We start from the raw sequence: 25,393 nt of genomic DNA, 5'->3' as shown, positions 1-25,393 counted from the left end.
TTGTGCCCCCCCCCCCCCCCGCAACACAGGAGCAGACACAGTGACGAAAGCAGGCTGGTTCTGGATGGAAACGAGATGAATGGCTTACATCAGATTACTTCGAGTGAGGTCTGAATCAAGGCTGTATTCTAGCATCCCCAAGCAAGCTTGTTTTCCACACACACAAACTACTGCATACCCTTATTTATTGCAATTTTAGAAATGCAACCAAATGAACTTTCCCCAAGGAGGCATCCAGGCAAGGGCACAGAGAGAGGGGGACAGACCGAGAAGCCCAGCTGCTCCTGGGGGAGGAGAGAGCCCTGGCACTGGGCCCCCGCACAGGCACTCGCCCCCCCCTGTCCTAGGCTGCCTTTGCCCCCCTGGCTGGGGCATCAGTATTTGGGATCCAAGGGCAGCCGGCCCCACTCGATCTCCACGTTGGCCACGTGCCTGCCAGGGGAGCGCCCCTGTTTATGCCACTTGCCTTCTCTTCTGTGGCGCTGCTGGTACTTCGGAGAGGGTCTTTCCTGTGGCATGAAAGAAGCCCTTTTCGGCAGCTGGCTGGAAGGAAGGAAAGAACAGCAGCGTCATTAGTACTGTCTGTGGGGCAGGCGCGGCGGTCCAGGGGAGGGTTAGGTGGCCGGAAGGAAAAGGTTCCCCCGGCTTTGGGCCAGGACCTTAGAAGCCACTCAGGCTCTTCCAGCAGCTCCAAGTATGTCCAGTGCCCAAATCCCACATCCCATTGACTCTCTACCTCCTTCCTGCTGTAGCCCTTGAGGAGGGAGACACACAGTTGCATCCTCCACCCCCTCCCAGCCTAAGGCACGTCCCAGCCCAGAAGGGAGCTGCTCGGGTCAAGAGGCTCTGTTGGGCAGCAACTAGTGAAGAAGGAACGCCGTGCTCAGGCGGCTCATGCTCCCTCTGTAGAGATCCACAGTGTGGCAGTCTCCAGCGTACCCTGGACGGATCCGATCGCCCCCTCTCAAAAAGGAGCAGGGAAGGGGCAACCAGAACGGTCCAGGGCTCAAAGCACTTTCCCTAGAAGGGAAGGGGACGCACCTGGCAGGCTTGTGGCGGCAGAAGCAGCTCGTGCGCCTATTCTGACAGAGCACTTGGCCCTTTATAAGACCAACCTGGGCCCCTGCTGAGGCAAGGGATCCTGATGAAAGTAATAGGTGTAGATGTAATTGTCCACATCCTCAAACACCCCCTCCCTGCCACGCTGATACTCCTTCATGTCCTCAAGATAATCCTTGATGTCATTAACAAAGTCCGTGAACAGCATCTGGTCATGTATGAAAACGCCGTTGCGGAAAAACTGACTGATAAACACGTCCAGTTCTCTCCAGTGATGGAAGTTCTCTACCTCTTGTTGCAAATACTTGTGCATTAACTGATTAAATTCATCTGCGCGAATTGGATCCAGTACTTGGTTGAACAGACTAACAAATTCCTGATGAGCACAATCAAAAATGCCCGAGCAGCCCTTGAGGACAGCACAGTGCTTCCTGTTACAGGGTGGCGAGGCAGGCCCTCTGGCGACATGTGGGGCACGGCTCTCCTTTCCCCACCTTGCCTCTCGGAATTCCCGCTGGCTGCCGGGGGCCCTGTATGGCAGTGGCTTGTGGGGACCTGCTTGAGAAGACATGGCCGCTTTCTTGGTGGCCTCCTCTCTTCTGTCACCATACCTTCTCTTCTCCCTTTCCTCAAAGATATTTTTCGTAGTGTCTTTGAAGTGTCTGAAGGTGGACTTGACTGAATCAGAGAATTTTCTCAAGTTCTCCTTCACAGCTTCTTTGGCCTGCTTAATTTTTTCTTTATGGTGCCTTACAAATTCCTTGGTTGAATTCTTCATGGCATCAAAAGTTTCCTTCACTGAACCAAAAAATGTTGCTTTGGGCTTCTTCTTGGCTTTGCCAGCTCCTTTCCCAACCATCTTCACTGGCTTTTCCAATTGTTCTTGTTTTTCCACGTGGTCCTTCACTTCCACGTACAGCTTTTCCCACAAGTCGGAGCGCTGCTGCTCAAAGCTCAGCTTCTTCTCCAGCTCCTCTAGCCTCCCTCTCAGAACTTTGATTTCCTGGCTCTCTTCTTTTGGGTCCTCACTCAGGCCAGCGACAGTGGACGCCTGTTGAGAACTCAACTTCTCCAGCTCTTCCCGAAGCGCTTCGGTCAGCTGACGTTCCTTGTCCAACTCTCGCCGCAGCATCTGTGCCTCGGTGAACAGCGCCTTCTTCTGTTGCACAAAACTCTGCCTCCTGTGCATCTCCTCTTCCAGGTGGGCCTTCAGTTTCTGGTTTTCTGTCACCACAGAACCAGTGCCGGTGCCTTTAAGGTTCTCCAGATGTCTGATTTGCTCCCTCAGCTTCCGCAGCTCTTCTTGCAGCAGGGCCAAAGCCTTTTCTTCCCTCTCTAGAGATTCTCTTAGGTGCTGGTTTTCAGAAGCAAGGGTCCATTTCTGAGACTCAAAGGATTTCTTTTCCATCTCTGTTGAAAGCAAGCATGTTGCAAGACCTTCCTTTAGTGACTGGACAGACACAAAAAGAAAGCAAACAGGATTTAGGACATGCTTCCGCCTGTATTGTAGAAAGGAAAATACAGCGAGGATTCATTCCACTTGCGGAGGAACACCAGACAACAAACACCCAAGGCATACAAGGCGACTGCCGCTTGCTCCCTTAGGCCGGGGGTGGGGACGAGGGAGGCCCGGGGGGGGGGAGAGAACCCTCTTGCGCCAAGCCATCAAATCCAGGCATCCCCCCAAGGGCACCCCTGCGGGGCGTGGCCTGCCTGCACAAGGCTTTCAACCTTTGCTGCGTTCTCTCACGGAACATCTGGAATCAGCGGACCTGCAGGGCTGGGGTGGCCCATCACCCAATCACACAGAAGTACAATATATAATTAAAGACCATAACAATGTGGTTCAGCATACTGGCACCCTACCATCATCTCTTCAAATGGACAATGTCCAAATAGGCAGGTAGATTTTTCTGCATAACCAGGTGCGTTTCGGCCCAAGAGCCTTCCTCAGCGGTGGGACTGGGTCCACTTCCTGATGTGGCTTTGCTGTCCAAATCTGGTTTGAATATTCTTTGCCTGGCCGGAGGAGATCCAGGGGACAACGGGAAAACTTTGCCCACCTCGGACATTTTCAGTTTTAATGGGAAGATGTGAATGCATTTACTCCGCAATAGTTTAATATAATATCCTTGTGTCCATTATGTGCACAGTCAGGCACTTGGTATTGATATATTTATGGGGGGCTTTTCATGAAATTCTACCACTGAGGAAGGTCTTTGGGCCCGAATCCGTCTGGTTGTGGTTCTATACCTATGGAGAAAAACATACAATAATGTCTGTATGTTAGAAAATTGTATATTTGTATATACAATGCTGGGGGGTACTATAGTGTCCTTGTTTTTAATTATATTTTTGTACTTCTGTTTCAACCTCTCTGTGACCCTTCTTGGGTTGGGTGGGTTTTTCCTCCCCTTTTTTGTCTCTGCACTGCTAGTGCCCAAGCCAAGGCCCGGAACGAGACCCGCAGGACCACGGAAGCCTTCTGCAATCTACATGACCAGCGACAGGGAAGCCCCACAGAGCAATTGGAGACACGAAAGTGGGACTGAAGCATCTGGCAGGGCAAGGCAAAAGCGGCCCTCACCCTGCATTCGCCTCCCATCTCCTGCCCCTGCTGGCACTGGAGAAGGTGGTCCTTCACGTCGTTCAGCTCATCTTCGTGTGTTTTCTCAACCATCAGTTGGCGCTTCTGGATCTGAATTGTGCCTGGAAAGAGAAAATTCCCTCTTATCTGATCAGAACAGTTGGAAATATGGTTGCCCATCATCAGCAGGGAAGTTATACCCATTTCCCAGACAGCCACTATCAGCTCTTGTTCTGGACTAAAGCAATCAAGGAATGGACACTACGCAGCCACACGTTACACAGCCAACACCTTGACTGGCTTCTGAACACACCACCAGGAGGGAAAGGGGAAGAGCAAACACAGGCACAGTCCTGCACCCAGTTCTTTCTTTCTTTCTTTCTTTCTTTCTTTCTTTCTTTCTTTCTTTCTCTCTCTCTCTCTCTCTCTCTCTCTCTCTCTCTCTCTCTCTCTCTCTCTCTCTCTCTCACACACACACACACACACACACACACACACACACACACAAATGAAATATGCGTGCAATCTCCAAAAAATCACCACCATCAGCGCTGGAACAGCCCACCCGGGACACTCAAGAAACGCAAACGAGGTGGCCCCAGCACCAATGCAGGAATGCTGTTGCCCAGGAACCAGAAAGCCACAGGTCCTTCTTCCTGTTGCAGGGTGAGGGGTGGAGGTCTTCGTACAAGCCCCACCCCCCGCCCCGGCTCTCCACCCACAGTCAGAAGGCATGCAGGGGTGTGGCAAGGACAAAAAGCCAAGACTGCAAGGCACAGCAACACGCCCTCCAAGTACTAGCAGCGGGACTCAGGCCCTCTTACCGTCAAGATGCCCTAAAAACAAAATAAGGGATATGGGTAAGTTCCTGACCCAGACCGCTCTGCAGCTCCAAGTCGGGAGAGAGTCAGGAAACCACACTGTAGTCTGAGCACTTTTGTACACAGCGTGCAAGCTAGGTCAGTACTGGAAGAGAACTTCAGGTAACACAGCAACAGCCCATAGGCCGAGGCAGGCATTGGTCGGTTTTTCAGCTGCCAAGGGTGTGTGGAATGTGGTGGGGCTCTACGTTGTCCTCCAGCCACCCATCCTGCCTGTGAGCCCAGGTAGGCCAGGCCAAAGCAGCTCCACTCGGTGGACGGAGGCCATTCTCCACTGCACAGACCTGAGCCCGATACACAGTTCCCGTAATAATCGGATGGGGCCAGGGAGGCATCCGAATCAAGCCCATTGCGCCCCTGGATGCTCTTAAGCGAGCACGGTTATCCAAGGCAGGCAAGAGGTCTAAATTACTGGCTTGGCAATCTCTTGTTGCAAGGGCCACGTTTCTAGGTGTGACTGTTCCCTCCATGGAGCTTGGGACAGCAAACCTACCAAAACGTTTAGGCAGAGAAATGGGGACTCGAAGGCGAAGCAGAGATTTCAATCTGGATCATCCTAGTCCCTGTTTTGGACCCAGCAGGCCGCCTTTCTCTCCACTTGCCTGCAGGATCCATATGGGGTCAATTCAGGTCAGCAGAGGTCTGACTTGGCTTTCCCGCCAGGAGCTGAGCCAGCCACAGGCAGCCTCTGGTCTCCGGCCAAGCCCCACCCCTCTGTGGGCAGGAATCAGAGTTCCCTGCTAGACACAGGCTCTTCCCAACGAACCCTGCCAGCCCTGCCAAGCTTGACCCCCAAACCACACCCAGTAGGAACACGTGTATCCCAAGCAGGCATAGCCAAACACCCAGAAGCACTTACCATAAAAATGGCCAAAGCCCATGCTAACAGCGATGACCAAAGCAAGAACGATGCAGCGATTCAGGCCCCTGCTGAACGGGTGCTTGTGTGACTGCTTGTGCTCCAGCTCAGTCTCCTGCTCACGAGGTGGCCCATCTTCTGATTCTGAGCTGGAGACAAGCCTCTTTTTCGTCCGCCGGCGTCTCAAGGTGGGGCTGGAACGGTTGCTTGTTTCGTCACTGCTTGATTCTTCTCCGCTTGGATGAGGTAGGAAGACTGGAAAGAAAGCACAAGCTCTGACCATAAGCACAGAAGAGGGCCGTGCCACACCAGCAGGCCACACCCTCGGGCCAACGGCCAGCCACCTGGCTTCTCCCAACCCCCAAAGCTTCACCAAGGACTGGTGGGCAGGAGGGGAAAGCTCTGCTATTGGCGGGCAGTTGCGGAGTACGCCAGCAGGGCAGCCTCCCCTCTGAAAGGAGGGAAGCGCACGATGGCAGCGCTCAACCATCCTCAAGGCTGGAAAGTTCCTTAACACACAACGTTGCTTTCCGAGTAGCTGTTCTGCCTTTGAAAGGCCAGAGCGAGCCAAGGCCTGAGAGCTGGCTTGAAAAAAACAATGCAAGGCGCTCTACTGACGCCTTTTGCTCAGAAAATCTACAGCTGCTCCTAGACAGGCCCCTTGATGGACTGTGCCCTAGACCGGGAAGCGCGGGGTGTGTGTGTGTGGGGGGGGGGGGCTTCATAAAACAGCACTGAACAGGGCTACTTTGGCACCGATCTCGCCAACACCCAGGGCCTGTGTATGCCCCGCCCCACATCTGAGGTTCCCTTGTCCCAGCATCCAGCATGTGGTTTGGGCACCTGATCGTGACAGCAGCCGCTCACGCCTCCTTGGGGCAGCCTCTGGATCAGCCGCCTTGACGATCAGCAGTGGCCAGGCAGCCACGTGACAGGATGGCAGGGAGCTCAGCGGGGAGGCAAGAGTGGCACTCCGGCGCGTTGGGAAAGAAAAGCCTGGCAAAGGAAGCACCCTGTGGAACTCCAGCTGCTAGAGGAAGGGCAGGCAGGGCACGCTGCGTGCCCGCAGGCGCCTTCTGTGGCTCAAGCCAACCAGAGAAGCCCAAGCCACTGGGTCCCGCAAGGTCTGCTGCTCTGTCCTGAAGCCAGAAGGGGATTTGGGGAGGCAACGCCCAGGAGCTCCCCCCACTGGAGATGTGTAGGTGAGGGGTGGAGACTCTGGGCCCAAGAGCCAGGCAGGAGACCTTCCCAGCTCCCCTGTGTGCATGCTCCCGACCGTGCCTAGGTCTCAAACACGCACCTCACCCAGCAGCCAAGTGCCTGGCACAACACAGCCACAAAGAAGCCTGCCAGAGGCAGCTCTGCTAGTGCCCCCCCCCCCAGCAACACTGAAGCAGCACCAGGAAAACAGGAGGGTTGGCCCCCCACCAGCAGGGAGGCCCCGACCATGGCACGGGTGCCACTCGCAGCAAAGATGATGCCTGGTAAATAATATGGCAGATGAAATCACAGGCAGGTTAGTCCTGAATAAAGGTTAAAGATTTGATTTAGGGGTGTGCGATTCGGGTTTCCTATTTGGGATAAATACCTGAATCGGACACGATATGTAAAGATTTGGGATTTCCAAATTGGGCTCAGCATGCTGGCCCTGATTCGGAAATGCCGAATCCAAGCTTCCCAAAGTGATTCAAGTTGCTTTGGGAAGCTTTGAGGCGCTTTTGGCTGGCTCTAGCTGACAGGCAGAGGAGGATTCCGCCCCCCCCCCGCCCCCGGGCCAGCAGAAGTTTAAAGGGCCCTTTCCATGCCACTTGCAAGTGGCACGGGAGTGACTTCCTCCACTGGCCAGCTGAAGCACCCTTTAAACTTCAGCTGGGAATCGCAGGGGGGATGTGCACTGGGGAATGCAACACTCGGGCACTGGGCATTGCCATGAAAGCTCTTCAGGCCCTGACCGAGTCGGCAGACTTCCCTGTGCCAGCAACGCTCCGCAGCCAACCTTCTTCATAGGGTGGCCTCTCTGGGGACCACTGGGACCTTTTCTGCACTCAGGCCAGTCCGAAGGGAAAGCTTTGCAGAGGGGAGGCGGAGGTTGCTGCACGAACCCACACTTCACACTCCCAGCTCTAGGCGCCAGCCCACAGCTCCAGAGACCGGGCAGGCAGAATGCGGGTCCAGTTATCTGAGAGACTGAAAGCTCTCCCTTTCTCAAAGGCCACACTTCCTGGTCTGGCTCATTTCTAGAGTGTGCCCACACACAGGACACGAATTCCAAACTTCAGCTTCATAAAAGATAAGTAAGTTTATTGATTAAGGAGAGTCTGCACAGAACATGAAGCTCTCTTCAGACAACGAGGAATTCTTAACGGTTGCTAAAAACTAACCCTGGCTGTCTGAACTGAAAAGGCTAGCTAACTAAGCGCCTCTAAGTGGTTCCCCTAGTTGCACAGCTCAGCCACCCATCACATGACAAGCCCTCTCTCTTGCCCTCAGTCGGTCCAGCATCACGACATGCTAAAGGCGAGAGAATGGAACTGAGAGGCCGCCTTTCTAGGCCTGACTGAGTCATACGTCACAGCCACGTCGGCCTAACTGGCAACACAGGAACCAATCAGGGTCAAGCCATGAATTGGCATTACAGCTGTGAGAAACCTCGGGAGTAAGCCCAGAGCTCTCGTGAGAACAGTCCCTCAAGGCCCAGGAGCCAGGCAGCCCCCAGAACTGTTCTACGGGTCACTCCGATGAGAACATTCCTAGGCTAGCCTCCAAACCTTGCAACACTTATAGTTTGAGCCAAAGTTCAGCTGTTTTCTTTCTTCTCTAAAAACCTATTCACAAACAATCAACTTCCATACAGGTGCCTCAACTTTGAGCCTTCAGGAAGACCCGTAAGGCAGCTTTATTTCAAAGGGCACTGGTGCAGAGGCGGGGGGTGTGTGTGTGTGGATCAATAGTTTGGGCAGACCTGACAATGCTGTTTGCATTTAATTACGTCCTGCTGATTTCCTGTTACACCCTTTCTGTGTGTTCATAACTTGACATGTGCCATTAGCCGCTTTCAATCTAAACAGAGGAGGATGGAACAGCAACATGTGAACCACCAACCAAGCCCCGCATCGGAGGCAGGGGGCACTGAGGCACCCTTGCTCCTTGCTGCGTTAATGAGAATGGGCTCATTTAACTTACAAGCAAGTCTAATTTTCCTGCCAATACTGTGATTTGTTCTGGCACACACTTTTACACTGGATTCTGGCCATGCACACGGCGGCCCATTCAGAAGGCCTGCTTTCCAGAAAGGCACCCACCTGCAGTCCTTGCGCCAGTTCCACCCCCCGTCTCTGCTGACTCGCTTTGTGGGCCTCCGTCCCCCTTGCCTCCCTTCCCTCTGCCAGTTCTTGGAGGAGCATCGCAAGCTGCTGCCCGCATCACACAGCCCAAGGCAACGCTGTCAGCTGCTCCCACCCCAGCCACAAGCGGAGCCAGGCCACACACACCACCTGGGAAGGGCAAGGTGCTTGCAGCCATCTGTGCTCGCAGTGGCTCAAGCCAGCCACGCACGTACGCGGGGATCTTCCTCCTCAGCATCTGCAGCCAGGGGGCTTGCGTGGGTGGAACAGAAAGAAGAGACTTTAGCCCCCGAGCGGATGAATGTACAGCTGCACAAAGGAAAAGACTTGAAAGACGGGAGGAGGAGAAGCACCGATACATCCCAACCCCAAAGGCCGTCCAACACTTCTGGAGCCCTCTTTTCTTCTTTCCAAACGAGTCATTTAAACAGAGAAGTGAGAAATACTGAGGGACGGGCAGGGGGCACATTCCCTTGGCTTCCAGGCTGTGCTACTGCTGAGCAAACGGCCACCCAGCACTGCACAGGCGGGCCAGGCACAGCAAGCGCAAACACCAGAGCCAGTTTGGAGTGGTGGTGAAGAGCCACGGGACTCTCATCTGGAGTTTGATTCCCCGCTCCTCCATGTGAAGCCAGCCTGGAGATCTGGGGTCAGTCACAGCTCTCTCAGAGCTCCTCTCTTAGCCCCGCCCACCCCACAGGGCGATGGTTATGAGGATAATAATAGCACACTTTGCAAACCGCTCTGAGTGGGCATTAAGCTGTCCTGAAAGGCAGTATATAAATCAAATGTTATTATTATTATACCCAACGAAGGACAGTTCAAGCCCAAGGAAGCCCCGCCACGGCTGGATCTGGAAACCAGGTCAATACATTTTAGGAGAGGAAAACGAGAGGTTTAGGAAATGATGTCTTTTGCCAAATTCCTAGACCGTAAAGGTCACTGGAACTCGATCACCTGAGAGGAGGTTTCGTGCAGGCTGAACAGGGCACAGATTAACCCACAGCTACAGTCCCATCCTGACCAGAGCACAAGGCCAGAAGGTGGCTAAAGGTGCAAGGAATTCACTCCAGGGCCCTTCGGCCTCTTTCCACAAGCAGAGAAGTCCGAGCGGGCTGTGCTATCGCTCCTTTTGAGTTCCCCCTTCCGCTGCTGGGACCGTTTGCTTTCCTCATTCAGGCACTGCGCTCTCCCTCCTCTCTAAGAAGTGGCACCATCATCATCTTGTATGCTCCTAGCAGGCCATCCTTTCACCACAAACTCCCTTAGGGCAAAGCCACAGGCCCAGTGCCAGAAACCAAGGCAGGCATGGCTGCCCAGACGCTCCCGGCTCCTTCCTCTTGCCAAGGAATGGAAGGCACAAACCGTCCCCCTCCCAGATCTCCACAGAACACAAGACACCAATGGCTGCGCTTCAGCTGAGCAGCCCCCATCTCAAGAGGCACTCGAGAATTCCCCCTACCTGCTTCTGGACGACAAAATGCGTACTGGCTGCTTGAAGAAGAACCCATGTTAAAATCTTCAGAGGCGGGCACCTCCTCCTCCTCCTCCCCCCCAGGGGAAACGTCTTCCAGGCTTCCAATTTCTTCAATCTTTGGTGTTTCGAGGGTGGCAATGTCGGAATCGTCACTAACTGCCCCCACGCAAGAACCTCCCTCGGGCAATCTCTCTCTCTCCCCCTAAGCAGAAATGAGAAACAACTGCTGTGTCACAGAAAATGGCAGCGTGTTCAGAAAGTGAATGTCTCACTTTTATCTTGTAATGAAAATGTGAACGAACCGGTTCCTGGAGCTTACTGAGCTGGGACGTATTATGCGACTCACCTCTTGGGCTGGCTCAGAGGGGGAGCAGCTTTGATCCACCGTTGATGAGGCGTTACTTTGGCCAAATTCAGCTACAAAGAGAGAACACGCGCACAATAAAAAACTGCAGCAATTACCCACTATATTGCACTATTTTGCATGCTAGACACACAGACCCACAGACCCACCATGCAAACCATTTCCAGCAATGAAGAACAAGGGGGGCGGGGGGCGGAATCTGACTTAGTCAACTGACTTGCCCAATAGCATCAACTAGTTTTAAAGCATGAACAGACCAACAATGTATTTCAATCCATAGATTTGATATTTATACCAATTATAAAAACAAAGTAGTTAAATGACATTATTGTAAGTTTAGCAAAGTCTGATGATAATAACAACTGTGCTTATACACCCGTTCTAGACAGATTAGTGCCCCATTCAGAGTGAACGAAGTCAGCATTATTATTAACTCCACAATCCAGCTGGGGAGCTGGGCTGAAAGGAGTGGCTTCCCCAAGGCCCCTGCTGAACTCATGGCGGTAGAGGGATTCGAACCAGCAGTGTGCTGGTTCACAGTCCAACCACTACGCTCTACATGTGACCAGTTCACTGAAACGGTTCTCTCTGGCTTTCATCTTGGAAAAATTGGGCCAGCCTACAAACTGAAAATGATTAAAGATGAAATTAATGCAGAAAAAGAGGAACAGGCCTTGCCTCGGCTTAAAGTGCTACTGTGCGCTGTGGGGCTGCGGGCCAGGAGGAGAAAGCAGGCTGGGCTGCAAGACACACCCCCCCCCCCAGCACCCGTGGAAACACCTAAGGGCTGCTGCCACTGACCGAGTGGAGAACAGGATTCCAGAGTCTCTGCCCTCAGGCAAGTTCACTCAGACTGCCCGTGCTCACCTACAGCGGCGGAAAGGAGGCAGAGACGCTTTCTGCGGGGTCTTCTATCCATCCTTCCCACTGACTCTGTGATGTCACAGAAACTGACCCCCCTATTCTGGGGAGATGGTCCTTTTGGGATGCTTTTCATGGTGGCTCTTAGGACTTTAAAAGCTTTCAGTTTCACTCCGAGATATTATCTCTAACAATATCCCAGAAACCTGCACAGTGGCAGTCTGTCCGTTTCAGAGCAATCAACCTGCTCTTCTCTCCAGAGAACCCCATTTTCAGCATCTCAAAGGGAGTCAGGCCGTTTTACATAATTAATATTTTATATTAAGTTTAAAACCAAAAATATTCCTTTGCAAAATCATCAAGGTATGAGAACTGCAGGGCCTTTTGAGAGACACCCTAAAGGGCTGCTGTTTTGCATGAGCTGGCTTGATTTCAGCACCCTGCTGATACGTCTCTTCCTCCAGAAATCTTCTAATTCTGTTCTTGAGCCCAGTAAAGTTCTTTTGCTTCCAGACAGGAAGCAGAGAGCTTATTTGAGTTTTGACCATTCAAACCTTCAAATGTTATGAACAGCGCCAGTGTGCCCAGAGTCACCTATCAGCGGAATGGCCTGCAGAGCGCTTTCTGCTCCGTGGCCCAGAGCAGGCGCCACGTCCGTCTGCTCGTCCATCCACATGGCTCAGGTCCAGGAAGGTTCTCCTGGAGGCCTCTGGAGGCCGAAGTGGGGCTGCTGCCGCCCCCTCCGGCTCTTACCTTGCAAGGCCACCAGCTGCTCTTGCTGCTCTTCTTGCACACGAGTCACAGATTCTTCCGGGCCCGGCTCCACAGGACCACTCGGCCCTTCGTTTTCAGAAGCCAAGGCCTCCATGTCCGAGCCCTGGGGGAAAGAGCAGCACTGCACTGAACCCTGACTAGCCCTTGCAAAGGTGGCCACGCCCAGCTTCTACACTGCACAGAAATGCTGGTGTCTGGCAAGAAAGGAAGCCCTGCTGCAAGCTCAAAGTGCCCCAGCCGTGGGGGGGGGGGGGGTTACCCATTACATCTGTGCCAGAGTTTCTGTTCTGGCCTGGCTCCCTTCTAGTCGGCTGGTGCCTGGATCGGGGAGTGCTGCAGCATACACAAGAAGCTGCCTCATGCTGAGCCAAACCCTTGGTCCATCGAGGCTCGTACTGTCTACTCAGATTGGCTACGGCTCTCCAGGGCCACAAGGTCTTTCACTCCGCCTGATCCTTCTAACTGGAGGTGCCGAGGCTGGACCTGCAACTTCCTGCATGCAAAACGGAGCCGCTACCGCTCTCCTCTTGTGTCTGCATGGTGGTTAGAGGTTTGGGACACGGGGCCTGGGCTGTGCTGCCTCTTGGCTCACCAGAGCAGGATCCCTGCTTGGAAAGGGATTTTGAATTGGTGGACAACCAGCCAGAAAGGCTGTCGGGACAGGACAGAGGAAAGGCCAGAGCCCAGAACAGGGAGGGCCCGTGCGCCCATCGGCACCTGCGTAACTGCCACCCGTTCAGCTTCTGGCTGGGGGCCATCCTCCCTCCCTCGCATGCTTCTGGTCTATTCAGCAAATGAGAACAGGGCGGGATGCTGAAAGCAGCCACCCCAAGACGGAAAGACTTCTCACCAACCACCTCCTGACCCAGCTCCCCACAGCTGCCTCCTGCTCCCAAAAGGAGACCAAAGAGAATAATTGTGCTGGAAGGTGCTCTGCATCCAGAGTGTGACACAAGAGGCCTCCACAGGCACCAAGCACCACTCCAAAGCAGGCCAGGACAAAGGAGACCTGGGGGCTGACAGGCCAGGAGAACGCACACCAGGGCAGCATCTGGCTCAATCTCGCCCGCCAAGGGGACCCGGCGGTCAGAACCTTTGGCAGCCCTTTGAAACATCATTCCAGCTGCGGCCTCCAAAAGGCTTCCTGAGAGGTTTCCCCATTTGACATCCACAACAGGCCACCCCTCCTCTGCAGTGGCTCCTGGAGGGGGTGCTAGGGGCATCCTTGCAAAACTTATGGGGCTTTGCAACTGGTAGCTGCCTTCAGCCAGAAGGAGAAGGCAGGGCACATATATGTCAATTGGTGAGGTTATCCTCAGGAGGCAGGAAGCCACTAGAAACTAGGGTTAACTCAGAAATTCCCCAATGTTCTTATCACCTCCCCAATGTTCTTATCAAGCAGTCCAACTTCACAACTGCAACAATCCGCCCCCCCCCCCCCCGGCCCAGCCAGGCACAGATAATGTCTCCTTCCCTCCCCTGTTCTGTTTTCATGCTGGCCGGTTGTTTCTGGTGCCCAAATGGTCCTGCGGAGGCCTTTCAGCCTGGCTCTGCAGGCTGCTGCAGAGACGAACCCAAGAAATGCACCAAATCTGCTGAGGAAGCGAGAACAGCTGAGAGGGGTGGGGGGGAAGCATTACCTCGTGACTGATGACGGTCCAGCCGCAAGAAGAATCGCTGTCACTGGAGTTCTCAGACATGTTGTAAGAAGCTGAAAGCAAAACCAGACACAGCAGATAAGGTCAACACTGCTTCAGCCTGCTTGCCAACCACAGAATGATAAAATCATGAGATGTCCTCCAGGGTCATCTAGCCCAACCCTTTGCACAATGCAGGAAAGTCACAACTACCCCTCCACACACCCCCACTGACCCCCCTGCCCCATGCCCAGAAGATGACAAGACACTGCCAGGATCCCTAGTCAAACTGGTCTGGAGAAAACTGCTTCCTGACCCCAGAGTGGTGATTGGCATTACCCTGGGTGTTTAAGAAGGGGCCATGAGAACTGACCCTTCCTGCCCTCCCTCTCATGATCTTCCTAGGTTCAGAGAATAAGCATTGCTGTCAGATGGCCATCTAGCCTCTGCTTAAAAACTTCCAAAGGAGAGCCCACCACCTCCCGAGGAAGCCTGTTCCACTGCGGAACCGTTCTGTCAGGATGTTCTTCCTAATGTTTAGCCAAAAACTCTCGTAATTTCAACCCGTTGGTTCTCATCCGACCTTCTGAGGCAATGGAAAACAACTCCACACTACCCTCTATATGACAGCCCTTCAAGTACTTGAAGATGGTTATACCTAAATTCAGAACTTTACATTTATCTCTGTTGAAATTCATTGTTTTAGCCTAGTTTTCCAGCCCGTCAAGATCATCCTGTATCTTGACTCTGACTTCTACCGTATTTGCTACCCCTCCCAATTTAGTATCATCTGCAAATTTAATAAGCATTCCCTCTATTCCTTCATCCAAATCAATAAAATGTTGAACAAAACAGGTCCCAGGACTGATTCCTGAAGCACTCCACTTGTCACTCTTCTCCAAGAGGATGAGGAACCATTAACAAGCACTCTGTGGGTACGATCTGTCGACCACTTACAGAGCCACCTAACAACAACAGGATCCAAACCACATTTTACCAACTTGTCAACAAGGGTATTATATAACTCTCTCAAAAAAAGAAATAAGGTTAGTCTGGCATGACTTGTTCATGAGAAACCCCGGCTGGCTCTTATTAGTCACAGCCAACCTTTCTAAATGCTCAAGGACTGACTGATGATTTGTTCTGAAACTTTTCCAGGTATAGACGTCAAGCTGATGGGTCAGTAGTTACCTGGATCCTCCTTTTTCCCCTTAAGATGGGAACAACATTTGCCTGTTTCCAATTTTCTGGCACCTCTCCTGTTCTCCAAGAATTCTCAAAAATAATGAAGAGGCTCAGAGTACCCTTGGGTGCAATTCATCAGGCCCCGAGGACTTAGTTCCATTTAAAGAAACTAGGTGTTTATGTACTACTCCTGTGCCGATCCTAGGCTGTAATTCCCTTCCCTCTTCATGTGTTCTGTTATTGCCATGTGGAGCACCATTTTCCTTGTAGGAGAAGACTGAGTAAAAGTAGGAATTGAGCAGTTCTGCCCTTTCCTCATTGCCTGCTAGAATTTCATTTTCCTGTCCCTGCAATGGGCCTACTATGTCTTTGCTTCTTTTTCTTACTTTGAACATAAGCAAAGTAACTTTTTTGTTGTTTTAGCATCTCTTGCTAGCCTAAGCACATACTGAGCATTACCTTTTCTAACACTCTCACTACAAGCACTGGTTACTTGTTTATATTCCTCCTTGGTCATAAGGCCCTCCTTCTATTCCCTAAATGAGTCTTTTTTTCCCTTCAACTCTTTAGAAAGCTGTTTATGGAACCACTTTGGCTTCTTGAGGCTCCTCTCATTCTTTCTTCTCATAGGAATCGTTTCTGATTGCACCTTCAATATTTCACCTTTAAGAAACTCCCACCCCTCTTGAACTCCCTTCTCCTTAAGTATTTCTGACCATGGGATTCTACCCAGCAGAGCTTTCAGTTTGTTAAAATTTGCTTTCCTGAAGTCCAACCTGTATGTCTGACTACGTACAGCTTTTCCCTTCCCCAAGAATGTAAATTCCAAAGTTACATAGTAACTACTACCCAGGGTGCCCGCTACTTTCGCCTTGTTAACCAGATCCCCTTATTTCTCTCTCCACTTCCTGAAAATTGAGGTTATCAGCAAGACAAGTCAGGAATTTATTTGATCTTTCATTTTTAGCAGAGTTAAGACTTCCAACAGATATCTGGGTAACTGAGATCACCCGTGGCCACTGGGTCCCGTCTGCTTGAGGACTCTGTCATTCGTTCTAGGGTTGTCTCATCCAAGTCCTCTGCCTGGCTTGGTGGTCTATAGCAGACTCCCAACCTAATGTCACTATTTCCTCACAAGTATATGCTTCCTTTACGTATACTGCTGCTACTCCCTCCTTCTTTGTCTATCCCTTTTATATAAGTTCCTTCCTTCAATTCTGGTATTCCAACTGTGAGTCTCACTCATTCCACCAAGCTTCTGTAATATTTATTAGGTCATAGTCCCCTTCCTGTATTAGGACTTCAAGTTGCTCCCGCTTGTTTCCCATATTCTGCGCATTAGTTATGTCCGTGAGTTATGTGACCTGAGGTTTTTGTTTCTTTACTTACCTGCGAGTTAATGTTTCCTAACATATGTACCACTCCCCCCCCCAACCTTTAGTGTGCTCATCTCCAGTTACAGGCTTTGATTTTTTGTCTCTCTCCCCTGTAGGACTTAGTTTAAAGCCCTCCTTATCAGGTTCGCAAGGCTCTTACCAAACCCATCTTCTTTCCCTTCCTAAACCATGACCTTTGACAGGAAGAAATGATGAAAACACAACCTGTGCTCCCAGGTCCTTCACCTTTCCCCCCAGATCCTAGTCCATTACTCTAGCCACAACATCATACCGGCTGTAATGCTGCTAAACTGTGAAGTCTGAAGCATCAAATATGTAAAACTTCCCAAAACACCACGGAGGCAGGATGCTTGAGCTCCAAGACAAGGGCCTCTCTCAACATATCTGCACCCAGCCTGCACAACCCAACCACAAGGGGTCATGAACAGAGATGCACTGCAGGCTCCCTGTAACCCAGACCATAAGCCAAGCTTGGGTTAGGGGGAAGGCAAAACGCTGCCTCTGCTCCGGCCTTCACGAAAACCCTTCCCCAAAGCACACGCCTGGCCAGCCTTCAAGCCCTGACCGTGAGGCCAACTCGGCCACCAAGAGGGCCCCAAGGAAACGCAAGTCAAGCGGAAAGGGAGCCTCCCAGTCTGCCGCAGGAGGCCCACCACAGCGCCTCGCGTCTCTTGCCTGCGCCAGGCCTCCTCCCCGGCGCCTACTCACATGCCCAGAGTTGCAACCCAGCTCGGCAGCGCACGGCTACTGGGGCGCCGACCCCGGCCCCCGTTTCCAGCGAAGGGCCCCCCGGGCCACGGGGCCGCCTCAAGGCGCAGGCGGGCCGCCCCCCTCCCTCCCTGCCGCTCTCCTGCCTCGGAGCGCCCCTCCTGCCTCCGCCCCCCCCACCCGAACGGCTGGCCCAGGCCGGCTCGGCCCACCCTCTTCAGCCAAGCTGGCCCAGCCCGGGCGGCTCCCGTTGACGCAGCGCCCGCCACGAGGGCCCCCCAGCCAGGCGGGCAGGGGCGCAGCGACACCCGCCCACAGCCAAGATCCCGCCCCGCCCGGGCCCGCTAAAGGCGCTTCCCGGGCGCCCTCGCCCTCGCCCCCGTCCCCAAAAGGCCGCCCGGGGCTCCCGCTGCAGCTCCTCGGAGGCCAACGCGGGGAGTGGGGGGGGGGCGCCTCCGGCTCCCTGAGAGCCGCCCCCCCCACGCGCACGCACACACACCGGGGCGCCGCCCACCTGAGCGGGCCGGGCGAGGCGGCGGTGACGGCAGCGCACTTTCTTTCCAGCCTCCGCAGAAACAACAAACAGCACCCGGAAGGGCGGCTGGGCGCCTGCGCATTCGGCGGCCCTCCCGCAGCCCCCTGGGAAACGTAGTCCGGCCCCGCCGGCCTCGCGGCAGGGCGATGCGCCGGCCGACTACCAGGCCCAGGAGGGAGCGGGCGGAAAAGGGCGGGGCCGCGGGCGGAAGCGCCGCCGGCCGGCTGAGGCAACAGAGGGGCGTGGCGACGAGCGGTGCTGAGGCGGTTGCCCCGGCAACGCGCAGCCTGGCGACGGCGCCCGCGGCCCAGGCCCGGCCATGGCCGCCCCGCCGGAGACGCGCGAAAGGCCCTGCGCCAGCCCCGGCAACCCGGTCTTCTCCTGCGTGCTGGACGCGGCCGCGCGGGGCCCCGGCGCCTGCCCGAGGGAGCCCCGCCTGCTGCTCTACAGGACCACCGCCGCCGACTACGGCGCCCTGCCGCCCACCGCCGCCACGGCGCCCTGCCGCCACTTCCCCCGCGACAGCGCCCTGACCGACCACCTGCTGGTCTGCGGGAGGAACCCGGCCAGCCGCCTCAACACCGCCCTCGACAAGGGCCCCCTCTGCCCCTGACCGGCCCCTTCGGACTCCTCCGGCCAGCCTCACGAAGCGCCCCCCCCCCCCCCGCGCCAGATCGCCTGTCCCTTTTGCACGCTGCTCCGGAGACCTTTCCTTGCACGTAAATGGGCCTGCCTGTGTGTGATCCTTTACAGAGCATGATAACGTTTGTTGGCAGAGCTGTAAGCCAGCGGGGGGGGGGGGGCGCTGTGGCCCCCTCCCTACAAAACCCAGCCTTCTCCCTCAACGTCTCGTTTTCTAGGTGCAGGGAAATCTGCCAGGTCTTGACATGGAGTGAGAGGAAGGGCACTTGATGCCTTCCAGCCCTCCAGCTGTATGCAGATGGTCATCTATGGAAACACACAGAACAAAATCACACACACCTACCAGGTCTTGCTATGCTGAGAGAGGACACAGGCTCGTGCCATTCTCCTACCTTACCAGAGTGGACATGGCCGTCTGCATTGGATTCCGAACTAGCAAGTACTCATAAAACCTTCAGCTGACCCTCCTCCTGCCCAGCAACCGTGGAATTGGATGGGAAGGGAAGGGGCTGTGCCCCCAGCTGGATCAGATGAGCACAAAGATTCTTCGCTGACCAGATCAATCCTTGAGATGTGATTTTCCAAGGGTCAACTTTTGAATAATTGATTACAACTGCTTTATGTCTCACAAATCTGAATATGATTCTCAGAAATAGCTAACATTTTATTTTATTAAAGTACTGTATGTTAAAAAGCTTTGTAGATTCCTGGTTATTTCATCATTCTAGGAATTCTAACATTTTATCAAGACATCAAACATGATCTAGCAGTTTTTAAACAAATAATAGCCTTAAGCAAAATTAGGTTTCTTTCTCCTTTGTTTATTGAGCAAGATATTAAATTAGAAAATATGTGTTCTGATGTTATTCAAGGAAGCATTACAAAGAAAACATTTTTATAAAATAAGAACCTCAAATTCTCCTCAAACATTATGCTTACTACTTAAGCTAAGGAGAATAAAAGGATGACCTTTTATCCACTGATACTGCAGCAAAATATCACCCCAAAAGACATTTCACTTTGTTAGCAACAGCAAGGCTGTCTCACAAGGCCTTCAGCTAATGGCGCTCACCAAAGCCAGGCAGTCCCATCAAGATCATTCAGTTTCTTGAATGATGCGTCGAATCTTCTCAGCGTCCTCTTCTATATTTTTATTTTTGGGCTCAATCTTGAGTGCAGCAATGTAATCTTGCAGACCTAGCATTAATTCAGCATGCAGATTTTAAGCCTACAAGGCAGGGACACTTGTTGGAAATACAAATGGCAAAGAGACATCAATGTGCTTGGGAACTGTGCTGCTTCCAGTTGTGGGACATGTGAGCAAAACAGCCCAACAGCAACACAGAGCTCTCGTGTTTGATTGTGTTCCTCTTACCTCCTTCAGCACACCTACACCAATAATAATGCAAAGGCAGACATACACCCCTGAACCATGAAATCTTTATAGGTAAAGAGTCTCTGCAGAGTACAAGCCAAGCTTGTTTGCTCACTTCAGACTGAAATAAGCGGCTCCTTTGAGGTGCAATTTGCAAAATTGTGAGCTTTCAAAAATGTGATATGCAAACAGCAGTGGACAGGTATCTGTACCAAGCTGCTGTTTAATCTATTTTTCGGATGCAATGAGATGACCAGATTCTCTCTCTTGCTCTCTCTCACACACAGTCCTTCCAATTGCTCAAAGTAGTTTAAAAAGCCAAAAGCTTTTAAAAGCCAAAATAAAACCTTTCCCATCTGACATATTCTCCATTAGAAAGGAGAGAAATTTATTGTTTAATGTGTCCTCCGGGGGGAAAAACCCATAAAAATATGGGCAAAAAGTAGAGTATTTTTTATTTAATTTAATCCCTATGCCATGTTGCTGCTGAGGGGAGGGGATTTTCCATGACTGTAGCTGGAAAATCCATCTGTGGAGGAAGTGACATGAAAGAACACCAGAACAAACCAAGTACTGAAGAGTGAACCCTCAAGTTTCCAGACACTGCAGTGAACCAATAAGCCCAGGCACTGGAGGGGGTCGTTTCCAGCCTATCTTCTCCTTACCTTCTGTGTATAGTTCCAGCTCACAGAATGCTGTTCCTCGCCTGACATGAGCTTTCACTCTTGCCTGAGCATTGTCTGGGACAGGTGGTGTCAATAAATCCAGGGCCTTGAAGAATGAAATATATTTTAAAAGAATGAAATATACGATGCTCTAGGCTACATTTCGCTGCGCTCCCCTCTTCTCCTTCACAAACAGTATGGACCATTTGATCAGGGAAAGCCATGAGAAACCATCTTTCTCCAACCCATAATTTCCTTTCTTCTCTGCAGGGGCCATTTCCCCTAGCTGTGCATGTCTTCTCCACATCCAACCCCAAACGTGGGCCCACTCATACCACCAGATTCATCAGCTGGGGGAAGCTGCATTCACTTTTTGTTTGATACAAAAAAGAACGCACGAGAAACTGACAGACACCTAAGCCTTGAGAACAATGCCCAGGCAGGCAGAAAAACAGCAGTTGGCCACAGAAAGAGTGAGCTGGACACCGACTTGACGGAGCAAAATCATGGCTGGCAGGCTGCACTGCCTGGACCTGATCAATGGAGTGGGAGAGAGGAAGTAGGGCACTGTGCTTGAACCCCACTCAGCAGTTTGTGATTCCAGCACAGAACTCTTTCCCTCGTTGTGCTACTTGTTTTGTTAGTTGCCTAGCACGATATACACACCTGACAATATTTCAGGCAAGCTGGCAGGCAGAATACGGCACGTACCTCATGAGTCAGCAGTTCTCCGGAACGTCAACTAGCCGGGGGCTTTGGCAAATACAGAAGATGTTGAATTATTCTAAAAGTTGGAGCTACGTCACTGAGTTTGGGGCAAACAATCGCTAGTGTTAATCAGAGATCCCATGGCATGCTTGTATGGCCAGCTGCGTGTGGCAAAGGGACTCAAGCAATGGCTAAAGTAGCTGCAAACATAGACACCTCTAATGAATACCTTTGAGGAATCTTCGATTGCCTTGTGCAGATTTCTCAGCCTTAAGTGGCAAGCAGCTCGATTCAAGTACAGGGTTGGGAGCTTATTGTTGATACGAATTGCCAAATTATAGGCACCCACAGCAGCGAGGAAATTGCCTGTGGCAAACATTTTGCTAAAAACATAAAAACACAGTTCCACAGGAGAGTCTAGTCACTGTTTTCAGTACATTTTTTAAAAAATTAAAAGTCAAATGTATTCGAAGACCACATCTTCTGATTCATTTGGAGCATGTAACACAGACCTCAGAAGAGACACCCCTTGCTGCCTACAGCAGACAAGAGAAACCAAAGACCTGCAATGAGTCGCGCTCCCCGAATGTGCCCCCGCCCCCCACTACAGCAGCAATGGCTTTTTGTGGGCCTCTTTCCCCAAAGACTCACTTGCCCTTTTCCTTCAGCCAATCAGGATTCTTTTCCTCTTCGGACAAATCCTCCAGCTCAGCAAGGTCTGCGTTGATTGCTCTGCGAGCCTCTGCTTGTCTCTGCAGCCACTGGAAGGAGGTCGAGAGAGGGGGGGGGGAATCATTCTTTCAGACCTTCAAAGCAGCACCTCGGTCAGATTTAGCAAATGGGCCAAAGACCCTTAACTAGGGGTATTCAAGTCTTAATTTTATGACAGATAATCAGGATCCTGGAAGAAGTTTCTCTTTACACACTACATTTGCTCTACTCCACAGCCAGGTTCCCAGTCATCATCCTCTGGCAGCACAAAAGCCTCCTCTCTGTGCCAATCACAGGCATCAAAATAAAGTGGGTAAATTAAGCATAGTGTGCAAATCATGTGCTGTGACACATTCAAACATGAATGACAAAAAGCAGTTCTTTGTGAAAAGTGGTGCTGGGGGAGGGGAGCCTCTTCTAGATAGGCAATTTACAATCAGCGATCCATCTACAGCTGAGATTTTTCCTCAAGGCAGAATCTGCAGGATGATCACGTAGTCTTGGCATTCATGCTAGGAAATGCAATTTCCCTTCAGCTAATGTGTCCATTACTGTTTTAAGCGTCATGCAGAAGTTGTGACATTCCTCCTGCCCAACACCCCAAGCCCACAGCCATAACATTTTATGCACTTTTTAAAATGGCTGCCTTATTTCTTTCACTGGACAATGAAATGTGCACATCTAGATATTCAAGCAGAAACGGCAGCAGCCCAACAAGGCAATACCAACTACTCAGTATTTCACACGACATTTGTTTGAAGCCACAGCAAAGCACTCCGTTTTTTGTACCTCCTCTTCTTCAGAAACCCTGGATTCTCTGAGAGCCGTAGGGAAGACACGAGGAGTGAAACTGAGCTGTATGCTGCCAGCGCGCCGGGGAGCAGGGGCCAATTCTTCCTGTAACTTCTCTGAAAACATATTTCCAGAACTTCCAACTGCAACAATGAGCAACATACACAAACCACTTTGTGTGTCAATTCACAGCAGAAGTACCTCTTAAGAAGGAAGAAAAGAGGAGTCTTGGCACAGATGTGAAAAGATTTCTTCATTCAGGCAGCCCTTTGGAAATAGGTACAAAAACAAGTGACAGACCACTAATGCTCCCAATATCTTTATTTAGTAGTATATTTATTTACAACATCCCCACCTTTGGGATAATTACCTAGGATTCAGTTGTGCTACTGTGTTCAGTATCCTGAGGAGCATCTTGAAGGAACAAAGTCCCAAGAATGCAAACCTTGGAACCAAAAAGGCTTGTGAAATATTACACAGGAAACATGATTACACCTCTAGTTCTGAGCATAGTTAAAGTTTCATAACGGAAAACCATTCAAGGTTTGTTGGTCTTTTTAAAATAATAAATAGAGAAACACCTACCACTTGAATCTTGCATGCACAACTGAGAACAGAAGCTGTTCCTCAGTCTGGGCTATACTGGTATTGGGATGGAAAAATGATACCTTCCGAGTTTGCTTTCTGCCTTCTGATGAGGGCAGGACCTGAGCTAGAGCCAAAATGTGAGCTGAAAGAAGGCAGGCAGGCACTACACAGCTGCCACATGTGCAAATATACTCCACCAGCCATGTCAGGAGAGGATGTAACAGGAAAGCAAATGGCTGGACCGAGAATTAAACAGAAAGAACAGCTGGGTATAGAATGAAATAATAAAATGGTGCTTGGATAATGGGAAAAGGGGAGAGGGGGAATCCCATCCCCAGTCAAAAGAATGTACCCCCAAGCTTGTCAAAGCAGTTGCTTTCAGTTACCCAACGATAACAGGGTCTCACATCACCTCCTAGTCTTCTGCTTGCTGCTCTGGACGCTCCTCGGCCTGATGATCTCATTTCACTTTTCTCGTGCTGTTCCCCCATTGGATGAAAGCGACCCTTTCCTTGCAGCTTCTTTTGCTTCTCGTTTTCCTTTTTCCACTTCTCAATCTCTTCTGTGGCTTTCATCCGCTCAGCTTCTTTTAGCTCTTCTATCCTTTTTCTTTCTGCTTCTTCTAGCTGTTTTAAATTACAGACAGATCAAGGCCTGTTCTAGAATAACTGGAGTAATGAGCAATCCTTCATAGACGTCTACAGAGCAAATCTTACAATCATTCTTACCCTACTGGAGCCTAGATACTGACAAAACATCCTTTCCCCAACTAAAGTCTTCCAAGCCGAACAGGTTGGGGCACGCCTGAGAACACCAAAGGGTACAGTTCCACATGGAGTGCTCAAAACCCCTGCACACACAGGCCAGCTTCCTCAGTGCCTCTGTATGCCCCCAGACAGAGCCACAAGGACTGGGATCTTGGCTTCCACACACAACACAGCTCAGCTGCCTGGTTTGCCTCCCTTTCAGTGGCTCCACTATGCCAGCAAGTGTCACCCTCGCAGCTTGCCATCCTCCCCTCTCCTTTAACTCTGAAGGCCAGGGCCATTTCTACAGAGAGCAACTGCCAAGCCCCAGGGGCACAAGTCAGTTTCAGATCTCATTGCCAATTACAACACTGTTTATTGACCTTTGCACATTTCTAGGCAGAAGGGACGAGCCAGCCAGCCCTCGATTTACCTTCATTGTGGCCTCCAGAGCACACTTGGAACGCTCTCGTTTCCGAACGGCTTTGGCTTCCGTTTCTTCTTTTGCACGCTGGTGAGCCTTAAGCACGGCATCCTCGCGGATTCTCTGCATTTTTTCCTTGTCAACTTAAGAAAGCCATTTCAGCCATAGTTTAATACCTTGGGCGATCAAGGCCTGGCAAGAGAGCGCAACCCGGCGGCAGCGACACCTGCGGCTGGCTGGGGCACCGCGAGGCCGGGAACCGCGAGGGGGCAAGGCGGTGCAGCAACACCCGGGGCAGCCACCGCGGCGAACCTCATCACCCCCCCCCCCAACTAAGAATGTGGCTGTAGGGGGGGGGTTTCCCCCGCCACCCCCCCCTCCCCGAACTGCGGTTCGACGAGGCGTCGTTTAGCCCGGGAAAGGCGTCCCGGCAGCCCTCCCGCCTCCCGCTCCCTCCCTCGCTCGCTGCGGCCGCCGAGCTCCAGGCCTCTCACCCTCTTCGGCCAGGAGGGACTCCCACAGGGCCGCTTCTTTCTTGCGCAGGGTGAAGAAGGCGGCGCCATCCTGCAGGCGCGCCGTGCTGCGGGCCTCGTCCACGGGGGCCCAGAGGAAGGCCTCGAAGAGGAAGGGCGGCGCGCTCACCTAGCAGCGACAAGGCGGAGTCCAGGCCGAGCGTGGCGGGCACGGGCTTGCCAGCCTCCCGGAGGGGGCGGCGGGAGTTCTCCCGGAATCCCCCTCCCCGCTCCGCGGCACCTCGGGGGCCACCCGTGGCGCTTCGGGGGAAAGGTGCCGCCCCCGTCTCCAGAGATGGCCCGCCGCAGACACGGCAGGGGCCTCCCTCCCTCCCTCCGCTCTCGGGACCCCGCCCGCGGCCCACCTTCAGGTACCGCTCGGCGCAGAAGATGTCCGGGCGGCCGAGGAGGCGGCGCCCGCCCTGCCCGGGCACGGCCAGGTAGACGAGCGAGGGCGTCTGCCGCCAGCTGTACTCGCGCAGCCACACGGGCATGGCCGGCGCCTGCTGGGCCGAGGCCGTCGCTGGGCAACGGCTTCCCGGAAGCCGGGCGGCACTTCCGG

General features: G+C 52.5%; 3 protein-coding genes across 6 annotated transcripts; 1 reads left to right on the top strand and 2 right to left on the bottom strand.

Annotated features, from left to right (window-relative positions):
- Positions 1-13: 13 nt before the first annotated feature.
- CCPG1 (cell cycle progression 1) lies at positions 14-17,728 on the bottom strand. Of its 4 annotated transcripts, none has more exons than XM_055002950.1 (10): positions 17,648-17,728; positions 13,847-13,917; positions 12,186-12,309; positions 10,554-10,624; positions 10,193-10,409; positions 8,878-8,982; positions 5,387-5,641; positions 3,647-3,768; positions 1,116-2,509; positions 14-543 (listed from the first exon to the last, which is right to left on the bottom strand). In XM_055002950.1, the coding sequence occupies exons 2-10, from the start codon at positions 13,904-13,906 to the stop codon at positions 375-377; spliced, it is 2,517 nt and encodes an 838-aa protein (XP_054858925.1). In that variant the 5' UTR covers positions 13,907-13,917; positions 17,648-17,728; the 3' UTR covers positions 14-374. The 4 variants fall into 4 exon arrangements, with proteins under 4 accessions (XP_054858925.1, XP_054858927.1, XP_054858926.1 ...); XM_055002952.1 differs by having other exon boundaries at positions 8,881-8,982; XM_055002951.1 differs by having other exon boundaries at positions 17,633-17,696.
- Positions 17,729-17,920: 192 nt separating this feature from the next.
- PIERCE2 (piercer of microtubule wall 2) lies at positions 17,921-18,289 on the top strand. The gene has a single exon (XM_055002230.1). The coding sequence runs from the start codon at positions 17,988-17,990 to the stop codon at positions 18,279-18,281; it is 294 nt and encodes a 97-aa protein (XP_054858205.1). The 5' UTR covers positions 17,921-17,987; the 3' UTR covers positions 18,282-18,289.
- An 821-nt stretch (positions 18,290-19,110) lies between these two features.
- DNAAF4 (dynein axonemal assembly factor 4) lies at positions 19,111-25,354 on the bottom strand. The gene is made up of 9 exons (XM_055002999.1): positions 25,197-25,354; positions 24,814-24,961; positions 24,329-24,462; positions 23,562-23,775; positions 22,559-22,704; positions 21,710-21,819; positions 21,288-21,441; positions 20,351-20,456; positions 19,111-19,507 (listed from the first exon to the last, which is right to left on the bottom strand). Exons 1-9 carry the CDS (start codon positions 25,323-25,325, stop codon positions 19,407-19,409), a joined length of 1,242 nt encoding a protein of 413 aa, XP_054858974.1. The 5' UTR covers positions 25,326-25,354; the 3' UTR covers positions 19,111-19,406.
- Positions 25,355-25,393: the final 39 nt, after the last annotated feature.

The sequence above is a fragment of the Eublepharis macularius genome, chromosome 18 (assembly GCF_028583425.1).
Source record: "Eublepharis macularius isolate TG4126 chromosome 18, MPM_Emac_v1.0, whole genome shotgun sequence".
NCBI lineage: Eukaryota > Metazoa > Chordata > Lepidosauria > Squamata > Eublepharidae > Eublepharis > Eublepharis macularius.
This window is presented reverse-complemented; position numbering and strand designations above follow the sequence as displayed.

Bases quoted from the DNA above. Each gene is read 5' to 3' on its own strand.
- CCPG1 (XM_055002950.1), bottom strand. From the start codon at position 13,906: ATGTCTGAGAACTCCAGTGACAGCGATTCTTCTTGCGGCTGGACCGTC. The intron at 12,310-13,846 runs GTAATGCTTCCC...TCTTTCCCCCAG, and splicing joins GGACCGTCATCAGTCACGAG to GGCTCGGACATGGAGGCCTT. The intron at 2,510-3,646 runs GTGAGGGCCGCT...GTGTCTGTCCAG, and splicing joins AGATGGGAGGCGAATGCAGG to TCACTAAAGGAAGGTCTTGC.
- DNAAF4 (XM_055002999.1), bottom strand. From the start codon at position 25,325: ATGCCCGTGTGGCTGCGCGAGTACAGCTGGCGGCAGACGCCCTCGCTC. The intron at 22,705-23,561 runs GTGATGTGAGAC...TCATTGTTGCAG, and splicing joins AGCAAGCAGAAGACTAGGAG to TTGGAAGTTCTGGAAATATG. The intron at 20,457-21,287 runs GTATTCATTAGA...TCATTCTTCAAG, and splicing joins CAATCGAAGATTCCTCAAAG to GCCCTGGATTTATTGACACC.
- PIERCE2 (XM_055002230.1), top strand. From the start codon at position 17,988: ATGGCCGCCCCGCCGGAGACGCGCGAAAGGCCCTGCGCCAGCCCCGGC.